The 20,707-nt window shown below is 41.6% G+C and overlaps 1 protein-coding gene across 13 annotated transcripts in view; it reads left to right on the forward strand.

Moving 5' to 3' along the window:
• SEMA5A (semaphorin 5A) overlaps positions 1-20,707 on the forward strand; it is a 474,025-nt gene that overhangs the window by 369,421 nt on the left and 83,897 nt on the right. For all 13 annotated transcript variants that reach the window (XM_077879611.1, XM_077879602.1, XM_077879610.1 and 10 more), the window contains 2 exons: positions 9,443-9,560; positions 19,358-19,539. In XM_077879611.1, coding sequence (XP_077735737.1) covers positions 9,443-9,560; positions 19,358-19,539 — 300 coding nt within the window. The remainder of the gene's footprint in view (positions 1-9,442; positions 9,561-19,357; positions 19,540-20,707) is intronic.

Here is a 20,707-nt window from a genome sequence, read left to right on the forward strand (position 1 = left end):
CTACAAAACAGTTTACATATGGAAAGATCATAAGCTTCAGATTCAGGTGGATCCTAAATAAGCCTTTACTTAGTATGTGATTATGAGCAAGCCACTCCGTATGTTACAGCAAGCACACGGACAAAGAGTACATAATGAATCTGGCACATAAAAAGAATTCAGTCCATGATTTGTTTCCCTTCTACTTCCAGTATATCCAGTTCATGTCAGTCCTGCTGAGCTGGCATTGCTTGTGGATGGTACTTCTTGATTCATTGCACACTCTGTTGAAGGCTTGGTTTCAAATTTTTTCTCTGTCTCAAATGAAAGTCAAATGCAAATATATGAAAAAGAAAGGATGGAAGGAAGAAAGAAATAAGGCAAAAAAGAAAGAGAGAGAGTGGGAGGGAGAAAAGGGAGGAGAGGAGCGGAGAAAACAAAAAATCAAATGGCTCTTGTATACTGCTTTGCCTTCTTTGCTGAGGTATACTTCACATTGCCTTTGGACCAGTCCATCTGGACCTGTCAAGAATTTACTTTTCTCCTTTAACAACTACCCTTTATCTGAGAGGGACAGGGCTGATCAGGCCAGACTCTACATGTATTATATTATGTACCTGGCTTTGGTCTGTCTGGCAAATAAATTTTCTGGCAGTTTGTGAAATTCTACCCTGACAACGTTCTATGTGTAGATGAGTGATGTCAACATGGCTCCATTCAGTTGGCAGGAGCATCTGTCAGTGGATATTTGGTAATTCCCTGTCTCAAGTCCCTCACTGTGTCATTTATCTCTATATCCAAGAGGCTGAGATTCAGTCACTGATGAGGGGAGGTTGGACAGGGCCAGGTGTGAGGAGAGCCAAGGGCTTACCCTCCTTGCTGTTGTCACCAAGTTGGAGAAGGCACCAGAGTGTCCAAATTCAGGGTAGATGCCACCCTAACTATAACTGTTCTGCTGACACAGACAGAAATTCTTCCCTTGAGCTTGGCTATGCTCTCATGGGGGGATTTTCTGGAGTTTAAGCCTCCTTCACTCAGTCATGGGAAAACTGTTAAGCTGGGTGAATTATAAGGAGTCAAAGTAATATAAATGTTTTCTCTGGATTTACTGTCCTCTAATATTTTAAGTAAAAATTAAAACTACTTGACCCCTTGTGCATTCTTCATGTGTAACTGACAATTCTTCATATTCTCCTGTGTCTTCTGATTCTGTCCATTAAACCCTCATCTCCTGGTCCACAGAAAGTTTCCCTTGAAGCAACATCAGATGGCCAAAGAGTAATTGTGTCTTCATTTTTATCTCTGATTGGTGGAGAAGAAGAAGAGACTGTGGACCTTTCATTCCCTCTGGTTTATAGAGAACATAGAATACCAAAAGTGCAGATTTTTCCCTGAATGAAGTGACCATAGATTCATTTCTTTCCTTCTTGGGCACTTGGACATGGTGTTTTCTGGTCCTCACTCCCAGCAATTACTTCATCCCTGGGCTGTGAAGGGTTCATGTGGAGTCACCGATACTCCTCTTGTCTTCTTTGTCCTGATTTTGATCCCTGAGAAGAAAACTACCTATCTTGGAGAGCTTCCTCCTGGGAGCCGACTTGGCCTCTCCAGAAAGATATTATGCTTGTTAAGAGACAAATTTTGCGATGATTGAGATCCACCCAGAGGGCAAGATAAACAGCTCAGGTTCTGTGCATGATGAGTCAGGGAAGAAGGATTGTCTGTGTCATATCAGAAACCAAAGCTGATGCCCCAAGTTGATTACAATTGCTAAATTCCAGAGAGCACTGTTGTTTTGCTTATTTCAAATACTCTACTCCTTTCACTATTTCTTTTTTACTATCAATTTTCCCAAAATTCTTCACTGTAAAATGTGTGTCAGTTCCATTCAGTTTGAAAACAACTTTTTAGGAAAATTTGAGTGTTCCATCCACCTAATAAGACTTTAATGAAAAACCATTCACTTAGTACTACTGGTGATACATATTAAATGTTCTAAATGAATATTAAAAGAAAAATTAAATGTAAAAAATCCTCATTGTATTTAATCAGTGTCATTTAATGATAAGCCAATAGTGAATAGTTTTTAATGTATTAAAAGTTAGTGACTAATTGAAATTCTAGTTCACTTATCTCATCTACAAATCATAACATGCAATGTGAATTACTATTAAATGTCTTTAGCAAGTGATGTTAATGAGTATAAACATGTATTTTTACTAGTAATTATATCTTTGTTTACTTGGCATGTGTCTTAAATTTAAAAATTCCATTATGCTGTAGCTGTATCTCAGTTCTTGGGAATTATAAATTAATCTTCTAGTAGATTTCACAACTAGATACATGCTGCACACCGCAGCCAAATCTTTCTTGCTGAAGCAAAACGCCAACATTTTATTCGCATCAGTATGTTTCCTAGGAATCTTATGGAAACCTCAGCCCAGCCATGCTGCTGTGCTTATCATCCTGATCCTGCCTCATGCACATGATTCTGTCATCCTTCCTGGGACCATCATGACCAGGGATGCTTATCTCGCTCAGCTAAGCTCCAGCTTCATTCAAAAGCCAGTCTGCACATGGCATCTCCCGGGAACTCGTCTGGCCTACTGCTCTTTCCTCTGACCCTTGTAGCATCAATTGTCTGATATTCTCACTTAGTAGTTACCTCTCCTTATGTTGGTGGACAGTGTTCATGAACATAGTCTTCCTCTCTCACAAGACTGCATGTTCATTCCTGGTCTTTGTGTCTTCAACACGTGGCATTTTGCCAGGTAGTCAAAAGAAATTGTGAATCTATTCAAACTTGTAGTTAAAATACTTTGTACCACTTAATAGAATGTGCTGTGGTGTGTCACATTGCCTGCATAAATAAAGAGCCCAGGGCATTGGTAGATTTAGTATTTTGGATATAGAATGCTTTCAAACATTCTATACCCAAAAGTTGATATCATATTGTAATATGTGATTATGTTTAGAGATTAATTAGAATAACATCTATAGTTATATAGAATTACTATATAATTCTATATAGTTATATATAGAATAATAATCTATATGTATCCCATCCCCCCCAAATTACTTTTTCTTATTTAATACATGATATAACTTAATCCTCAATACCTTATGAGGTAATTATTATCATTCCAGTTTCGTGGGAAGAGAAACTGAAGAAAATATATGTTTCAGGTGGATTCACCAACTGAAGGACGGATGTGTGGGTATCTTATAATGCATTCCTCAAGTGCTTTCTGGTCTCATTAGAATTTTTTCAGCCTTATTTCTAGTAAAACGGTGTTTTTAATACAAATCTTAAAAGCATATTCTAAGGTATAGAGTGACACTGGTCATTAGGAATAAGGCACCTCAGATTGTATTGGGACTTAAGGCAAAGATCCTTCATGAACAGAGAAATCCATCTAATCCACTACTGTCATGATAATAGTAGAAATAAGTTAAGTATAGACACATGGTTTTTGCACAGTATTTTAAAGTTTTCAGCACTTACTAGGAGACCCTGAATCTTGAATGGGTACCAGGGTTCTGCACATTCTGCTCCTCAAGCTTCAACCAAAGTCTATTCTCCACTTTTCTCATCCTTTAAACTCCCCAAGTTCCATCCAACTAAGTGCCTTCTCCATGTCCATCTTGCCGTCAGATGTTCTGTTTTTCCTGAGCCATGTCAAAGCTGATCCTATTCATCTCACTGCTCCCAGTTTAAATGCCACTCCCTGTGTATGTCCTGACCCTATCTAAACAGGAGTTCCCTCTTTGGGTTTTTCCTTTGGAAATGGTTGTTACTATTTATCAGTGTAACTGCTTAGTGTCTATTTCCTTTGCTAAAGGGTAAATTCTGTAGGTGCAGTGAGTGTTGCTGTCCATGGCACCCCCCTAATTTCAGTCTAGTTCATGGCAGGTGTCCTAAGTATGCGCCCAGTGAATGAATGATTAAAACATTTAAAATCCCATGCTTAATGAATGCATTTTCTTAATATGGCAAAAATTCTTAAGATCAAAAATAAGCTGATTTAATGACAATTAGTGTAACAGAAACAAATCAGGTAAATCATCGACACTCGGATAATCTAACATGTGAGGGGAACGTATTCAGTAATCAGCTCCAGCTGTCTAGAAATACAATGAGAAGATTTTAATGAATATATCTCTTTTCCCTCTTACTTAAATTAGAAAATAGAACTACAAACTTTAAAATTTAAAGGAAAAATTTAGCTAAATGTTAATATCACTGTCCTAGAAACGGGAAGAAGTTTATTCTTCTTCTAGAATTAAGGCCTGTGTCTAAATACACATTGAGCTCAAAAACATATTCTCAACAAATGTGCTTTTAAATTAAACTTTCAGATTCTGACCAGCATATTTTCTGAATTCAGATCCTCTCAAATACCAAGGCAATATATCAAATGAGAATAATCTGAGGTTATTAGCAAAATAAGAAAATTTTTTATTAAAAAGATTCATCATACAAAGAAAAACATTTTCAAAGTGTGGTGAAGAAAAGCTGCTTTCCTGATGGCCTCATTAGTAAGACATCTGTTATTTTCTACATGGTCTCTTTAAAAGACCTACCTTCCCAGGGCAATCAGTTATGATGATTGGGTTTTCATAAAGCATACTTTAAAAGTAGGGCTCATCAGAATTTTGCTATGGTATGAAATATTTTGACTGAGGAAAACATATTTAGATATAAATGGAATTTTTAATGAATGGGCATTTGTGCTTGTAGAGAAGTTTTAATAGTTTAAGGGATAAGTGGAATGTTAAGAATGTGCAAAGCCGCCAACATTATGGGAAGACAGAGATGTTTTTACAAGCAGCTTTTCATTTAAAACAGCTTAAAATATCCTGTGTAACCCTGTGGCATTGTTTCAGCCCTGCAGGCAGATTTGCAAAGAGAAGCCTAGGGCAAAGTGAAGGGGGTTTGGTGGAATTATACTGTTTTTGGAATTTTAATTTTGTCTGATGGTCAAGTTGCTTTAATAAGAAACATGAAAAGGAATTCAGGCCTTTTGAATCATTTTGTAAATATAGCTTTGCCCTGTTTACCCGCCAGTGTGAAAATGGGCTCACACACGAGAGGATTCCCATGTGTGATACAGGCTGTGGCATTCCGTCAATGTGGCAGATGCGCTGAGACCTGGATGCTGTGAGTCAGGTCTCACTGTCCCAGCCAAGCAGGGTCACAGCAGGAAGCAGAAAGACTCCTAGTTCTCACCTGTGCCCAGATCTGTCTCATAGTTGAGGGGTCTTCAGATTTCCACAAACTTCCTACAGAACAACATCTGCACAGGCAACATTTCTCAGGGATGATTTGCTGACCTTGAAACTAGTGACAATATGTGAAATATCTTATTTTGTAGATGCAAAAATGCACACTTTCCTGACTTACACAGTCACTGGTTTATTTTCATCTCTCTTATTCCCTAAAACAAAACAAAACAAAAAAAGGTATTAAATCAATTGTGTGTCTTTAAAATGATGAGTTCTTAAAATTGAGAAATGTGGGTTATGCTTTATTTACTATGAATACAAGTCAAGTTCCACTCTATGGAACTGATCACTGAAATGAATTTTTATTTAAAAGTAAGTTATTAAAATATTATATTCCCCAACCTCAAAAGCTAGAGATTTCAAAAGCTGATGCTCACGTACTGTGTTATAAACTTGTGTTTTAAAAAGATGTTGTCTGGGGGATCCCTGGGTGGCGCAGTGGTTTGGCGCCTGCCTTTGGCCCAGGGCACGATCCTGGAGACCCGGGATCGAATCCCACATCAGGCTCCCGGTGCATGGAGCCTGCTTCTCCCTCTGCCTGTGTCTCTGCCTCTCTCTCTCTCTCTGTGACTATCATAAATAAAAAAAAAAAAAAAAAAAAATTTTAAAAAGATGTTGTCTGAATTCAGTAGAAAAAGGAAAAAGAAACCCGACAGCTTCCTGGTTGTTACTTCTAAGCCCCAGATCTGTTTGTGTTGGTATGAGGATGGAGAAGTTTAGATTAAAAAAATACATGTTTTGTTTGTTTGTTTGCCTGTTTGTTTTAATTCAACAAATGGAGGGAGGAAGGGATTGTTGCTAGAGATACATTTCACATGGATCACGGAAAGGCAAATGAAATGATACTATAAAAGGATAAGAAGAAATCCTGCATAAATGTTTTTATGATTTTTAAGTGTGGAAGCTCTTTCAAAATATGGCACAAAATTCAGATGCTCTGAAGGAAAAGATGCATAAACTTGACTGCATAAAATTTTAAAACATTTGTATCTCAAGAAAAAATATTTAATGACAAGTAGGAAAAGTATTTGAAATATTATTGAAAGGGGGTTAATTTTCTGACACCGAAATTTTCACTTGCAATGACTACATAAAAACGGTGAAGCCAGTTATTCAATCAAAAAGAAGCACAAAGCAGGAATTGGTTACAAATAGGAAATTTACAGGAATGGAAATTTAGGTGATGCATAAATGCATACACATATACTACACTTTAATCTCACAACTGAACAAATAGAACGGATGACTAGAAGAGTGTTTTTATCTATTAGAAAGGGCTAAGTTAAAAAAAAAAAAGGCAGCATTCAACATGAAAGAGGGAGAGTAGTTACCCTCCAAACTATTGATGATACAAAATTATTAATACCCATAACTTATGCCTCATAAGTTCCACGTATGGAAGTCTATCGTATAGAAAATACGTACAAAAGTGCATTACAGCCTTGCTTTTGAAGGATTCAAATAAATATTGACTCATCTAGAACAGAACACTATACAGCCATCTAAGGAACAAGGTAGAGCCATATATGCTAACAAAAAAGAAGTTAGAATATATTTTTATGTGTAAAAAGCAAAATAAGAGGCTATGTGTACAGTTCCCTTTGTGTGTGTTTTATTTAATCGTAATGATAAACACAAACAAAAATATGTAAGTATATATAGACGTAACCATGCATGAATTCTAATTTGTGAAGAAAAAATATATTCCAAATAAATAACAGTCTGAATAGTGCCTAGTTCTGGGGAAGAAAAGCGTGTATTATGTGCATTATAACTGTTTTGTCTGATCTTTCACATGCAGGCGCTATATGCCTGTTTAGGTAGTTCAACAAGAGGCTCTTAGCCTGGGGTGGCCCTAAAAGCCTTGTAGCTGACCTCAGCAAACTAAAACCAATGTCAGAGTCACTGCCCTTGAATCTGAGAAAGTGAAACTTGTGAACGACCCATCCCAGTCAACCAGGCTTTCCCAAATAAGGCTACCGCTTAAGCTACAGGCAATAAAATAATTTCCTTGGTTTGCCTCCGAGTCTTCTCTGTAAAATTCTCTCCCCTGGCTCCCATTAGGGGAGACTCCTAAGCCCTTTAGATTTGATGCTACCAGATTCGAAATTTCAATGTGCCTCAGTTTACCTTTTAACATGTGCCTTGTCACTTACCAACAAGTGCTTATGAGGCAGTGGTGACAGGTGACTGTCCCATACCCCTCTCCACCCAACCTAGTCCTGCTGGGAGAAGCAACAGTGTTAACCATCTCTGTTTGAACTTCTCTGGGTGGTAAATAAATAATAATTCCATAATAACAATAAGTAATAGTTTTATACCATTATTGTTTGATTTATTGTCTTTAGAGTTATATGCCCCTGCTGTGAGACTTCTACTTCAGCTTTCTCTGCTTCAGCTTCTTTATTTTAAAGCAACTACATTTATTTCATTTAGAAAGGTTCTGTGGGCTAATAGAAGTCAGGCTCTTAAAATGGTGCTTGATATATGGTAACATATTTGATATGTTAATTAGGATTATTTTATATCATTGATATTAACAATTTAATCTTACTTATACTACCTCTTTGGCCCACGTTTGATAGATATGCCATTATTTCTAGGCCTACTCTTGGTTAACTGGTAATCAATCCTCTAACAGATTCTCCCAGTTTGAAGGGGCTCCTTACCCCTAAGAAGACATTAGCACTTCCATGCTGCACTAGCCTGCCTTTCCTCCCTCCCATTTACTGCACATCTGGCCTCTTGGCCCCTTCAGAGAGAGAATTCTCAGGTGTTCAATGCCCTGCTTGCCTGTGGCATCATCTTTTGTATAATTTTGGCTCAGTCATTATCACTCTGTCTGCTTCTCTCCACCCTCGAATACCTTATCTTGCATTTATAACATAGGGGCCAAAGTCTTCATCTAATGATGCCCCTGTGGTGTATGAACTCTTTCTTGGAGACAAAGCTAAAATAAAGCATCTACCACCTGCAATCCTTCTGAAATAATGTGTTTAGTATTGCAGTTAGAACTGTATTAAGCTACAATTAAATTGAAAATTTTAATTCCTTAAACATTTTTTTTAATTTATTTATTTACGATAGTCACACTCAGAGAGAGAGAGAGAGAGAGGCAGAGACACAGGCAGAGAGAGAAGCAGGCTCCATGCACCAGGAGCCTGACGTGGGATTCGATCCCGGGTCTCCAGGATCGCGCCCTGAGCCAAAGGCAGGCGCCAAACCGCTGCGCCACCCAGGGATCCCTTAATTCCTTTTTAAGCTACAGCACCCAAAAGATTTTCGTATTTTATTAAATTCAAACTAACCATGTTGAAGGGTTTTGGGTATATTTGCTTGTCCTTGGGTCAATTTCTTAAATCTTCTGTGCCTCAGTTTTCTCATCAACAAAATAAAAATAATACTACCTTCCTCATTAGAGTTAAGTGTCTAAATGATACAATAAATTGATATATTACAGGAGATGTTCAACAAATAACGTCTGGAATTAAAGTGATGATGATGGTGGTGGCGGTGATGAGATGATGGTGGTGGTGGAGTTGGTGGTGGTGTGGTAATGGTGATAGTGATGGTGATGATGGCAGTGGCGATGATGGTGATGGTGGAGGTGGTTGGTGCTGGTGGTAGTGATGATGGTGGTGATGGTAGTGATTAAGATGATGATAGAGTGAAAATGATAATGCCTTTTTATAAAAGTTGTATCTGAAAGATATAACAGGTTTTCAGCAAATACTACCTGTTGCTAAGGGGGTGAAGATGATGATGGTGGTGGTGGTGATGATAATGATGGTGGTGGTGGTGGTGGTGGTGGTGGTGATGATGATGATGATAATGATGATGGTGGTGGTGATAACAAAACCTACTGTTTTTGAGCATTGCAAAATTCTGACTAGCTTTATTCATGACACCAAAAGGTTCATGTTGGCACACATAGTTCTTTAGTTGTCCAACCTGTATCTTAAGAAAAATATAGATATTTCAACCAAAATTAATTGATTCAGTTAGATACTTATGGATGTATGCATACATTGTTCTCCAGCGTGCAGACTAAAACTTTGTTTCTCGGAACTGGTTCCCATGTCAGTTCGTGAGGGCCAGACTCCTGTAAACTTGGGTCTATTGTAGTGTGGGGAAGGCTGCCTTGCCTCTCTGTTGACCTTTGGGTGTATGTTTGCAGCACCTGCATTGGGGCCCAGGACCCTTACTGTGGCTGGGACATGGTGATGAAGAAATGCACGAGTCTGGAGGACAGCCTGAACATGACGCAGTGGGAGCAGATCACCTCCACCTGTCCTGTAAGTGTGCATGTTCTCCAGCCTCAGAAAGCACTGTCCATAGGAACCCAGCTGTGCTAAATCTGAGCCTAAAGCTCAGTGGTGTCCACACATCTGGAATCTTCCTTGCAAACCCCGTCTGTGCTCTCTCATTCCGCTCAGATCTTTCACCAGAGCCACACAAGATGTTGCCATAAACTTTTTGTCTGCTTTGAAGAGACATGTCTTAAGAGAAAACACAGCTGATTTGAAAATGGAGTGTAATATCTCTGTACCATTCTTGGATCTTCTCTCCAGAGGTTGGTGTGGACTATTATGCCCTTTTTAGCATTAATAAAATAGTGACATCCACACCCATCAATTTCCCTCGGGAGCTATAATTCTAGAAACTGATATAAGTAGAGCTTTTAAAAGAATAAAATAAGGGATATTACTGTTGGAACCCATGTGGGACAGTCTTCTAGATTCTGCTCAGGGGCAGGGGAAGGTCTGAGAGAAACAGTATGATGGCCATTCCCACTATGAACCCACAGAATGAAGAGAGACTCACTTCCCTTTAGAGCCAGATTCTCTAAATTTAGGAAAACAATTTCCTTTGCCAATTTATTTGTTTGAGGCCCTGCTTGCAGGAACCAGCTTATTTGTTTTCTTTTGTCTTTAGAACTCTTAACGTAGTAATCTCAAATTCTTCTGTTCTCAGCCCATATGAGCAATGGCTATGAACCTCCACATATTTGAAAACTGATTGAGTCACTGTGCTGTCACCTAGCTGCTGATCTCTGTGACTGTCCCCGCTGACATAACCTCTGCAAGACAGAGGAAGGAAAAGAAACAGCACGTTCTGTTACCTGAAATCTGTGCTGTTTCTCTGAGGCAAAACTGGTTGAGGCACCCGGACCGGACAGTCCCTCTGTTTCCTATCAAGGAACCTGCGCTATTTCATTACTTAAACCATCTATTCACAAGCCTGTCCTTCGGTTTTTAAAGGGAATTAGGCAACGTGGAGTGAGGAAGGCCAGGGTTAGTAAAAGCAGCATCAAATCCCAGATCTGGGCACAGAATCGAAGCTGTTTATTGCAAAGGTGTGTGATCACCGCCTTGGGCCTTCCAGCAGAGCTTTGCCGTGGGGTTCACTGCCAGTCCTTTGGTTTGTGGAGCTTCAGCTCTCTGAGGTTAGAAGCAAACTTTTCTTCAGTGTTTCTTGAAATTGATTAGAAAAATGCTGGTATTTGTGCTAAGTTTTCTCATTTCTGAAGAATGCTAAAAATCACAGAGATACCTTTGTAGCTGGAGAAAACATAAATGTAGTTCTAAATTACGAGCATATACTTTAAGGACCAATCTTCTTAGAGGTGTTTGACCTTGCATTTTTAATGGCAAAAAGTGCAAAAGAAGATCATAACAGTTTTTAAGCAGTAAGGGCATCTTCTGTGACTGTGGTTTAGTGGCTGTCTGAGACATCCACTTGTAAAAATAGCTTGCAAGATATCTATTTGTAAAAAGATAAACTGAGGTGTGTTAAAAATTTTAAGAGTTTATTTGAATAAAAATCAGTTCCAATCAAGCAACATCCAATCTAGCAGATAGAATAGAGCTCTGAGGAGCTGTACAAAATCAGACTTTCATAGGCAGAAGTAAGTGAGAACAAGGAAGTGACACTAGGCAACAAGAGCAGGTTGATTATTAGATGGCAAGGATCTATCAGACAGATGACCTAACTAGTGCTAGTCAAGCATTTCCTGATTAGTTGAAGATTCCTCTTCTAGAAGAACCAAAACTGTAATTAAGTCAAGTCTCAGTTTGGTGACATGGGGCTTAGCATAAGAAACTCCATTTTGGGTCTGTAGGGTTTTTTTTTTTTGTTTGTTTGTTTTTAAGCTTTATTTACTTATTTGAGAGATTGAGGGAGAGAGAGCATGAGTGCGCATGAGTGGGGGGAGGGGCAGAAGGAGAAAATTTTCAAGTAGGTTCCCCACTGAGCATAGAGCTGGACTCAAGCCTCCATTTCATAACCCATGATATCATGACCAGAGCTGAAACCAAGAGTCAGACACTTAACCAACTGAACCACCCAGTTGTAGTTTTATTTTTTAGCAGCTATATTAATTGTGTATCTCTTTCTAAAAATCTCTTAGAAATGAGCTAAATGAAAATTATTAGCATTATTACAGAGCTGTCTTAGAAAGATTTTTTAAAAGCTATTAAAATATAATTTTGCTCTATGATATTTGTTTATTTTGACTAAAATAGAAGAAAGGTTTGATTGTATTGGTCAAACCTACTGTATTTCATCATTTCTGATATGCCCTTGTTGTTTTATAAGGGAAAAAAAATGTTGCCATGTGCTGCAAGATGCAAATTGATTTCAAAGATGTATACTATATAAACATGCAGTATACATACTATATGCTATATATATAGTATACATACATGCACACACATATATTTAAAAATCTTATAATCAGTTAAATAATTTTACCTACATATCTTTATCCAAAGGAAATTAAGCATTATAAGGTGAAAGATTTTTGAATGAGACCAGAGCATCTTATATCCAATGTAAAGACCCAAGTTGAATAATGAAAGTGGATATGCTACTAACATGGAGCTCAGTAGGAGTTAGACAAACGTGAAGTACACTGAGGGTCATAGCAGACTCTGTGGGAACCAAGTAAATCTTCATGAACTTCAGACCAATGACTCAGCACCACTGAGTTCTCAAAAGTCAATGCTGTGGTCAAAACCCAGGCAGATCCTCCACTGTCTAGAGAGTTCCACCTGGTAATGGATTTAGTGCCCTAGGAAACCTGTTTTCCACTAAAAGATCCCTATTTTAAAATGTTTATGGATTTCTATTGTCCAGGAGACAGAGCAATAGTTAACTGACGTATATAGATTAACATTTTGGTGGCTTATATAAATTATATTGAAAACATTATTCTCAGTTTAAGAGATTTGAAGTGCTCAAATAAGATCTGAATTTACAGATCTAGAGTGATTTGAATATTATTTATATTTTACAAAGCTTGCAGTGACACTTAACAAGGATAGCATAGTCTTAAGAATGTACTGAGATTTATTTATGCCCAAATTCCATCCACATCCCTTGTGGGTACATGATTACCAGTATACTATCTCATACGATGGCTCCCTGTTCCTAAATACATCATGCAACAACTAGGAAAACACGTATACTAAATAAGCACCTCAATGTCTTGCAGTAACTGGCTCTCTCCCAGGATACTAAGTAATACCTTCTCAGTGAAAAGATACTTTAGCAGTGATTAAGCTCAGAGCCCTCCATTTAGATAGCAGCACCACAGACCAGAGTCTAAAGGGTTTATAGAAGATTCTAAAACTACATTGGGAAAGAAATCAGGACTTAAATCCAGTGGTTCTGACATTATCCTCAATCTACAAGACAATGACATTTCCAGCTGTCAGCATCTCCCCGGAGCTGTAGCTGATAGGTGCACCCAGCAGGTGACCCAGTGGTCACCTTGCAATATTATGCTCAGATAGTAGGTGAGACATTATTTCTGAATTTTATAGTGAAATATACTATAAAAGAAGAAGAAAGGAGCTAAGGTTAATTGTGTGTCTACACAATGTGCTGAGTGCCATGTTAGGCCATTTCAATGGATTATCTCATTTAATGTCATGATCACACTGGGGATAAGTATGAGTGCTTCCATTTTAAAGACTGCCCCTATTCACCCATCCTATCCGAGGCCAGTAGTGCTCCTATGTACCCCTCCTCAAAGGTAGCTAGCTTTCCTTCATGCAGTTAATTCATGGACGGAGATTAGGGATATTAAGTTGATGTCATATATGAGACACTCCTTTCCAAGGAGCACATCCTGTTGTGTTACAATCTCTGACCAAAAAGACATGAAACTTTAAAAATAAATAAAGGAAGATATTTTGATTTCTGAAAAAGCACCCCAGTAGAAAATAGAAGACTTTGATTTAATTATTAGAATAACAGTTGGAGTATAAAAGAACCTAAAGATACACTCCAGGGATCTCTGTACCCATCAAATGTATCCACCTCTTTGGTTTCTTGGGAATTAATGAATTGACATGAGTGAATCAAATGTGGGATTATAGATTATGCTTGTGAACAAAAATTGAATCTTGCTTAGCTACCATTTGTAAATCCATTATTTCCTAGGTGAAGGGAATTTTGCTATTATACAATTAGGGATAAAAGTGTACAATGCCGTTTTCCATAAGACTTTCATCAGGGAAGTGTCTATGAATCACATTATGGAATGAAGTGACTGAGATCACAGGCTCTGGATGAGCTTATTGGGACTGATTCTTGGGTCTTTACAACCAGTGAGACTGGGTAAATTGAGCCTCATCTGAACCTCAGTTTGCCTCTCTGTAGAATGGGATGTGGGTACCAGGACCATCGTGAACATTGTAGAGTTAACACATGGACGTCACTCATCACAGTGCCTGACAAACGCTAAACTACCTATATGTGGTATATGTCCTACTGTGGCTTAATATTTAATAAAACAAAGCACATACCTCAAATAGTCTCTTGGCAGAAGCCTAGAGATAGCACAACCACACGTAATATATTCTAGACGGCTTTATTTCTAAGAAAAACTAATAAAATATAAAAATAATCATGTGGGAAAGGGGAGCAGCAGAACCTGCCCCATTATTCACAGATTTGTTCTGTAGGCAGATTCTCAAGCTAATACAGTCAGGGTCAAAAGGAGCATGTGGTTAAATGCGATGCAGAGTTTGACTGCCCACGTGCTTTTCTGCATGTTGCAGGTTCTTCTTGCTCCAAAAGTTAATAGAACCAGCTGCTGTGGTCCTGGATTGAAAATGCTGCCCCTCAACGTCTACAGCTTCCCCACCCCTGGCCAAAACAGAAAGCCCCTGCTCTTACCCTGAGAACTGCAATCACTAAGTTTCCTTACTACCAAGTACCCAGGGCAATGCCTCTTCTTTCTCAGTGTTTTTGCTGTAGTAACCATTTTGTGTTTTTCTACCCCATTCCACAGAATTCTCTCATTTATCGTCACTTATTTCAAATTCGTCCTCTTTTATTTACTCTGTTGTATTAGCTCATCCCTTGCTCATCCAGACATGTGGATGAGAACATGTACAGTATCTCTTTGCCTGAAGACTATGATCTTAGACTAGTGCCCCAAGTGGACTGGCAGGGGTGGGGGGGGCGGGGATGACTAGTGCAGTGGATACTTTCTTTCCCTCTGCGTTTTACTGAGATATCATTGCCAGCACTGTATAAGGTTAAAGTGTACGGCATAGTGACTTCCCTACGTATGTTGTGAAGCGACCACCACAGTAAGTTCAGCTAACACCCATCATCTCATATAAATAGCCCCCACCCCTGAACGTTTTTCTTTTCCTTGTGAAACAAAGGATCTCCTCTCTTAGCAACACTCAAATGTCCCATCCAGAGTGTGAATGAACTCTAGTCATCGCGTTGTGCAGGACAACCCCCAAGACTTATTTATCTTAAAACTGGAAGTTTATACCTTTGACCCCAGCTCCACACCTCTTGTAACTAGAAATCTGACCTCTTTTTTTGCTCTTTTTTTTGATTTCATGTATAAGTGATATTGTTCAGTATTTGTCTTTCTCGGTCTGACTTATTGCACATAGGATAGTGCCTTATGGATCTTATGGTAGTTTACTTTAACTTCCTGAGAAACAATGGTTCTAATCTGGAGAAAGTTTTGCCCCCAGGGACATTTAGCAATGTCTGGAGAAATTCTGTTTTTGTTTTTGTTTTAAAGATTTATTTATTTGAGAGCGACAGAGAGCATGAGCGGGGTGAGGGTCAGAGGGAGAAGCAGACTCCCCGCTGAGCAGGGAGCCCAATGTGGGGCTCAATCCCATGACTCCGGGATCATGACCTGAGCCGATGGCAGATGCCCAACCGACTGAGCCACCCAGGCGCCCCTGGAGAAATTTTGGTTGTCACAACCAGGGACGGTGGGGTGCTAGCATCCAGTGGGTGGGGGTAAGGGATGCCACTAACGTGCAGAGCAGCCCCTACAACAAAGAATTATCCAGCCCAAATGTCAGTAGTGCTGACATTTTAAAACTCTGGTCTCGTGGAAAGGAAAATGCTGACTAGCACTTCAGATTACACCTCCTGAATCGTGAGTTAGGCAGTCTTTGGCAAGTTATAAAATTTCCTTACATCTAGGTTTGCTCTTTCTGTAAAAATAGTATGTAATAATTGTGTCCAGTAGTATAGCACCTGCCTAAACAGAATTGAATTCCCTGTGAGTAGGGTTTTAAGAAGGACCGGGTTCATCCTAGCGACGGGGAGGCAGCAGGGTTGGGGCTGATTCTGCTGCCCAGTCTGGGGAGGTGGTGCGCGAGCAGCTGTCTTACATGCTGGGCCTTCTGTTGATCTCAGGAGCACCAGGCACAGAGCCCTCACATAACAGAGAGAGTGTGTGCTCCTCTTATCTGGAGGAAAATCATTTCTGGGATTCTCTTCCAGTCTCCTCTTGAGTCCCATTGACCAGAATCAGGTCACACGTTGTTTCTTGGACCGGACACTGGCCCAGGTGGGTGGGGTTCCCATGATAGTCTTAGGCTAACTCCTGTTAAGTGCGTGGCTGGTGACGCTCACCCAGCCCTGCCATCTCCCCAGAATGGTGAGGAATAATTCCCAGGACGAACTCTAGACCCTGTGTATTCAAAGTGACTCTTTCATAAATACCCACCTACCCCGGCAGGTGTTCTTGCCCTTTGGGCTGAAGAAACAGATTTCCAGGTTCTCTCCAGGACTTGAGATTTATTTCAAGAGAGCATACGAATTGGACAGGAACCAGACAGTGGCTGTGATCCCTCCTCTCCACATCTGTCTGTCTCACCACCTGCCTGTTTCTCTCTCACACACTCTTGGTTTTCTACTTGTCTCTCTCCTTTTCTAACCATCCACTGATAAATTTAGCCTGCACGAAGTTTACTTGGCTGTGAGTTTGACTCATGACCACACAGTCTAAATATGTTTCCATCATAAACGGCCCTCTTTCAACAATCTGGATAATTTCTGTTTCCATACGCTTTCATTTGTCATCATCACGATGTATTTCTCACAGTCTCACCAGTCTTCAGTCTCTCAGTGTTCTGTGCCGTGGGTTTCAGATTTCCTTTAAACCTCCTATTGCTAAAGAGATCCCAACAGTCGGAAGGCGCGTTTCCCTCCTATGTTAGGACGAAGGAACAGAGGCCCAGGGGGTTTGGAGAGAATCTTGTTTGCCCTACTCTGCCCTACTCTATCCCCAAACAGTCAGACCTTTTGAAAGTTTCTGGTTAATAGTGTGGGGATTCATAAACCTTCAGAAATCACGGCAGCGCCCCCTCCCTACCTTACCCCTCGTATCTCCACACAGAAGAGGCAAAGGGAAGGGACAAGATGTTTCACAGAGCCTCTTCTGATAGCGCTCTGTGCTGGGCGGTCCTCACCCCCTCCCCATCTACTCTGTGGCCCACAGGCCCCACCTGCCCCACATCTGGCTGCCTCCCACCTAGGCTCCCCTGTGGTCTTGGGTTTAGGCCACAGGAGGCATGGGCAAGAGTGGAGAGTCTGGGGTATTTCTTCCTTGCCCCCTCCAGCGTAGACTGCAGCTCTGTCAGGCTACCCTCCCCAGGCTCTGCCTCTGGCCCAGCTGCCATAACCTGTTCCCTGTCTCTGAAAGTCCTACAATTGTTACAAGTTTGGATTTAAAGGCACTTGGGGCTTTGTTAGCTTGAGTTCCATGTTCAGTCACAGTGAAGGCCACAGCTGGTCCTCCCTGCCCCAGAGCCCGATGGGCCAGAGGTGAGGGTGGATGGAAGATGGACTGGGAGCTCCCAAGTGGCAGGGCCTTTGCTGCTTGAAGGACACTTTTGTGTGAGGAATTAGTGGCTTGGCTGTCATGTGAGGCTCGGTTCTCCCAGAAAACACTGAAGACTCCAGGGAAAGTTAACTTCAGAGTGGGAGCCGCACTTTTATCCTGGCTGGATGGGGCGGTTACAGGGACCTTGGAAATAGGGATGTTTTCCTCTTGGGAGAAAGGTGCCTTTGTGTGTTCACTCTCTCTCTGGGTCGGGTCCAGAGAGTCACCTCCAATCCAGCGCCATTCCCTCCTCTTTGCTTCTTATGGAAAGAGCCAGGCATGGCAGGGGATTCTGGGTTTTCATCCACCTCAGGGGACATAAAAGGTTAGAGTATTGACAAGAAAGGGGGAGGGAGAGGGTCCCACTGTGGCAGCTGGAGGCGACCAAGCAGACAAGTCAGAGCAAGCGAACATGTTTCATGTGGCCTCTTTCCTTCCGTGTTTGGAGAAATGATGCAAGAAAAGTAAAGCTCCCCTGTGTTTTTCACCTGGTGCTGGTGTTTTTCTGAACTGATGAAGTACAGGGAGAGTTAGAAGCCTCAAAAGAATGAATTGCTTTGTCCATGGAGTCCTCTCTTGGGAGGATGATGGGTTTTTAAAAGTGTAAGGACCAGTTGGGGGTGGGAGTGGGAAGTTGGGTCAACAGGCAGCCGAGGGACAAGGGAAAGCATGCTATCATGTGCAGTCAGACCTCTTCGTTTGTCATGTTTTCTAGGAAACACCTAAGTCCCATATGCAATTTAGAAGGTGTGGCGTCTAGGCCTTCTGCCGGCCGTTGCCTTTTTGGGCAGGGTGACTGACAGCTCGGTTCCAGGAGCCTGGGGTGATGGGAATACCCTGTGACTTCTAAGCAGCTCTACTGTCAGATGTGACCTGGAGTCCTCCAGTCTCTCTGCCTGGTCCCGAACACCGTGTGCCTAGGCGAGGGCCAGCGCTGGCCCCTGGCGGCCTCCCCAGATCCTGCGTGTAGGCTGGGCCACACAGCCCCGCTCAGAACTCAGCCCTTGGTCCTGCACCAGCGTGAGGCATCAGATTCATGCCGGCCCTTCCTTGCCCACTTGCCAGCACTTGCAGGGTGGTTACGGTGTGGCTCTGGCCGGGGTGTGCCTAGCCATCAGTCCAGTTGCAGTTGTTTTAATAAGCTGTAAGTTAAATGTCAGTTTGCGGTGACATTTGAGCCAGGCTTGGTCTTAAATACAACTATTTGAACTCTCAGTCTTTTTTTTTAAGGGATGTAAAGATGGAACAGAGTTGTACATCTGTGATTTTTCACTCTGGCTCTGCTTATTCTTTGGGTTTCTCAACATTAGTGGACAATTCTGGGATGACCTGATTGCCAAGCCATTAGCATTCTTCACTCCTGTCCCCCTCCCCCTCCCTCCTTTTCTTCCTCCTCCTCCTCCCCCATCCTCCTCTTCCTCCTGCATCCTCTTCCTCCTCTTCCTCTCCTTCCTCCTTCTCCTCTTCCTCCTTCTCCTCTTTCTCTTCTTCCTTCTCTTCCTCCCCATCTACCTCTTCCTCTTCCTTCCCACTTCCTCCTCTTCCTCCTCCTCCCCATCCTCCTCTTCCTCTTCCTTTTCCTCCTCCATCCTCCTCTTTCTCCTCCTCCCCCTCCTCCTCCCCAGTTCCTCTTCTTCCTCCTCCTCCTCCTCTTCCTCCCCTTCCTCCTTCTGCTCCTTCTCTTCCTCCTCCACCCACCTCTTCCTTTTCCTTTCCATCCTCCTCTTCCTCCTCCTCCCTCCTCCAGCACTCTCTCCACCAATGACCTCTGCTGCATTATGTTATCATGAAATACCTCCCCGTTCATCCCTCTTTAACTGTAACATTAAAACATTCTAAACGTGTTCTGATTGTGCTAGGAGAGGCTTTCAGTTTTTCTGTTTCCAGCCTTAACCCTTGCTGACATCCTCACTTGTATCCTCTTCCTAGATAAGGAATCTCACCGTGGACGGGCACTTCGGCGCGTGGTCTCCATGGACACCCTGCACGCACACCGATGGCAGCGCTGGGGGGTCCTGCCTGTGTCGCACCCGCACCTGTGACAGCCCGGCCCCCCAGTGCGGCGGCTGGCAATGTGAGGGCCCCCGCATGGAGATCGCCAACTGTTCAAGGTGTGTCCCCCCAACACTGGTGCAGCTCCGTGTGGACGTGCAGACTGTGGGGGGTGGAAGTCCTTCGTAGTGTCCTTCCCTTTTCAAGAGAAGGGTATCAAAAGACATACACTTACTACAGAACACATAAAAGTTATGTGATCTACAGAAGGAGATTTTAAATTATAAATTAGATTATAATTTATAATCTAAACCTGTGTAATATGTTCATTGCTAGATTAGGAAAAATATTTTTAATGGGCATACTGTTATTGACTTGTTTGAGGGAAACATCCATATCAATTAAAATCCTCTTCAGGAACATCTAGCCTAATAGTCCCTTCTGGTAGGACACGATACATTTGCTGTGAACTGACCTAACCCATGTGGCTCTTCACAGTGGTCCCTTTCCTTTGCCAACGTCAGTGACCCTAGTGTCTAGAAGCATGAGAGTGCTATCAACCCTCCACCCTGACTTTGCCATTAGGTGGTTCCTGAGAATTAAAGTGAGTCTGAAATCAGATTTGGCCACACCTTGACACAGCCGATTCTTACAAATGGAGTTCCAGTTCCCCATCCCTCGGGCCTGCTGACATGTATGCACATGGAGGTTCTCAGAAGGCAGATGTGATGCTTCTGGCAGCACCTCAGCCAACCCCTTAGTCAGACTGCTATCAAGGCAGACACTTCATGAAAGAGAGCCCCTAGCCCTGCACCCAGTCCCTGCACAGACAGAGGTGCATGCATAGTGTATCAGCCCACCCAATCCTGACATCACTTAAGGCATCAAACAAAAATTATTCCTGCAGCACAGGTACTAAGTGCCCCCTCATGCAGATTCGGGAAGTGACATGCACTTGGCCTCCTTTGGAGTGTGAGCAGCAAGGTGGCATAGTTTTGACAGTCTCAGAAGCTATCCATAGAGTCAATATTCCCGAATATGATGTAAAGGACAGATCTGGGGTGGCTGCTAGATTTCACATGCCTGTGCATGACTTGGCACATGCACCATGTCTGTACCTGCACAGTACAAGTGTCCTGGGGCAGTGGTCCTCACAGCAACTTGCTCATCTGCCCCCTAAAAGAATATTGCTAAACTAGCTACCCCTCAAACACTTGTAGATTGGCATTTTTTTTTTTATCAAAAGTTTTAATAGTTGCAGAGAAATAATCTCTGTTACATCACTAT

The sequence above is a fragment of the Canis aureus genome, chromosome 31, assembly GCF_053574225.1.
Source record: "Canis aureus isolate CA01 chromosome 31, VMU_Caureus_v.1.0, whole genome shotgun sequence".
In the NCBI taxonomy this organism is placed as follows: Eukaryota; Metazoa; Chordata; class Mammalia; order Carnivora; family Canidae; genus Canis; species Canis aureus.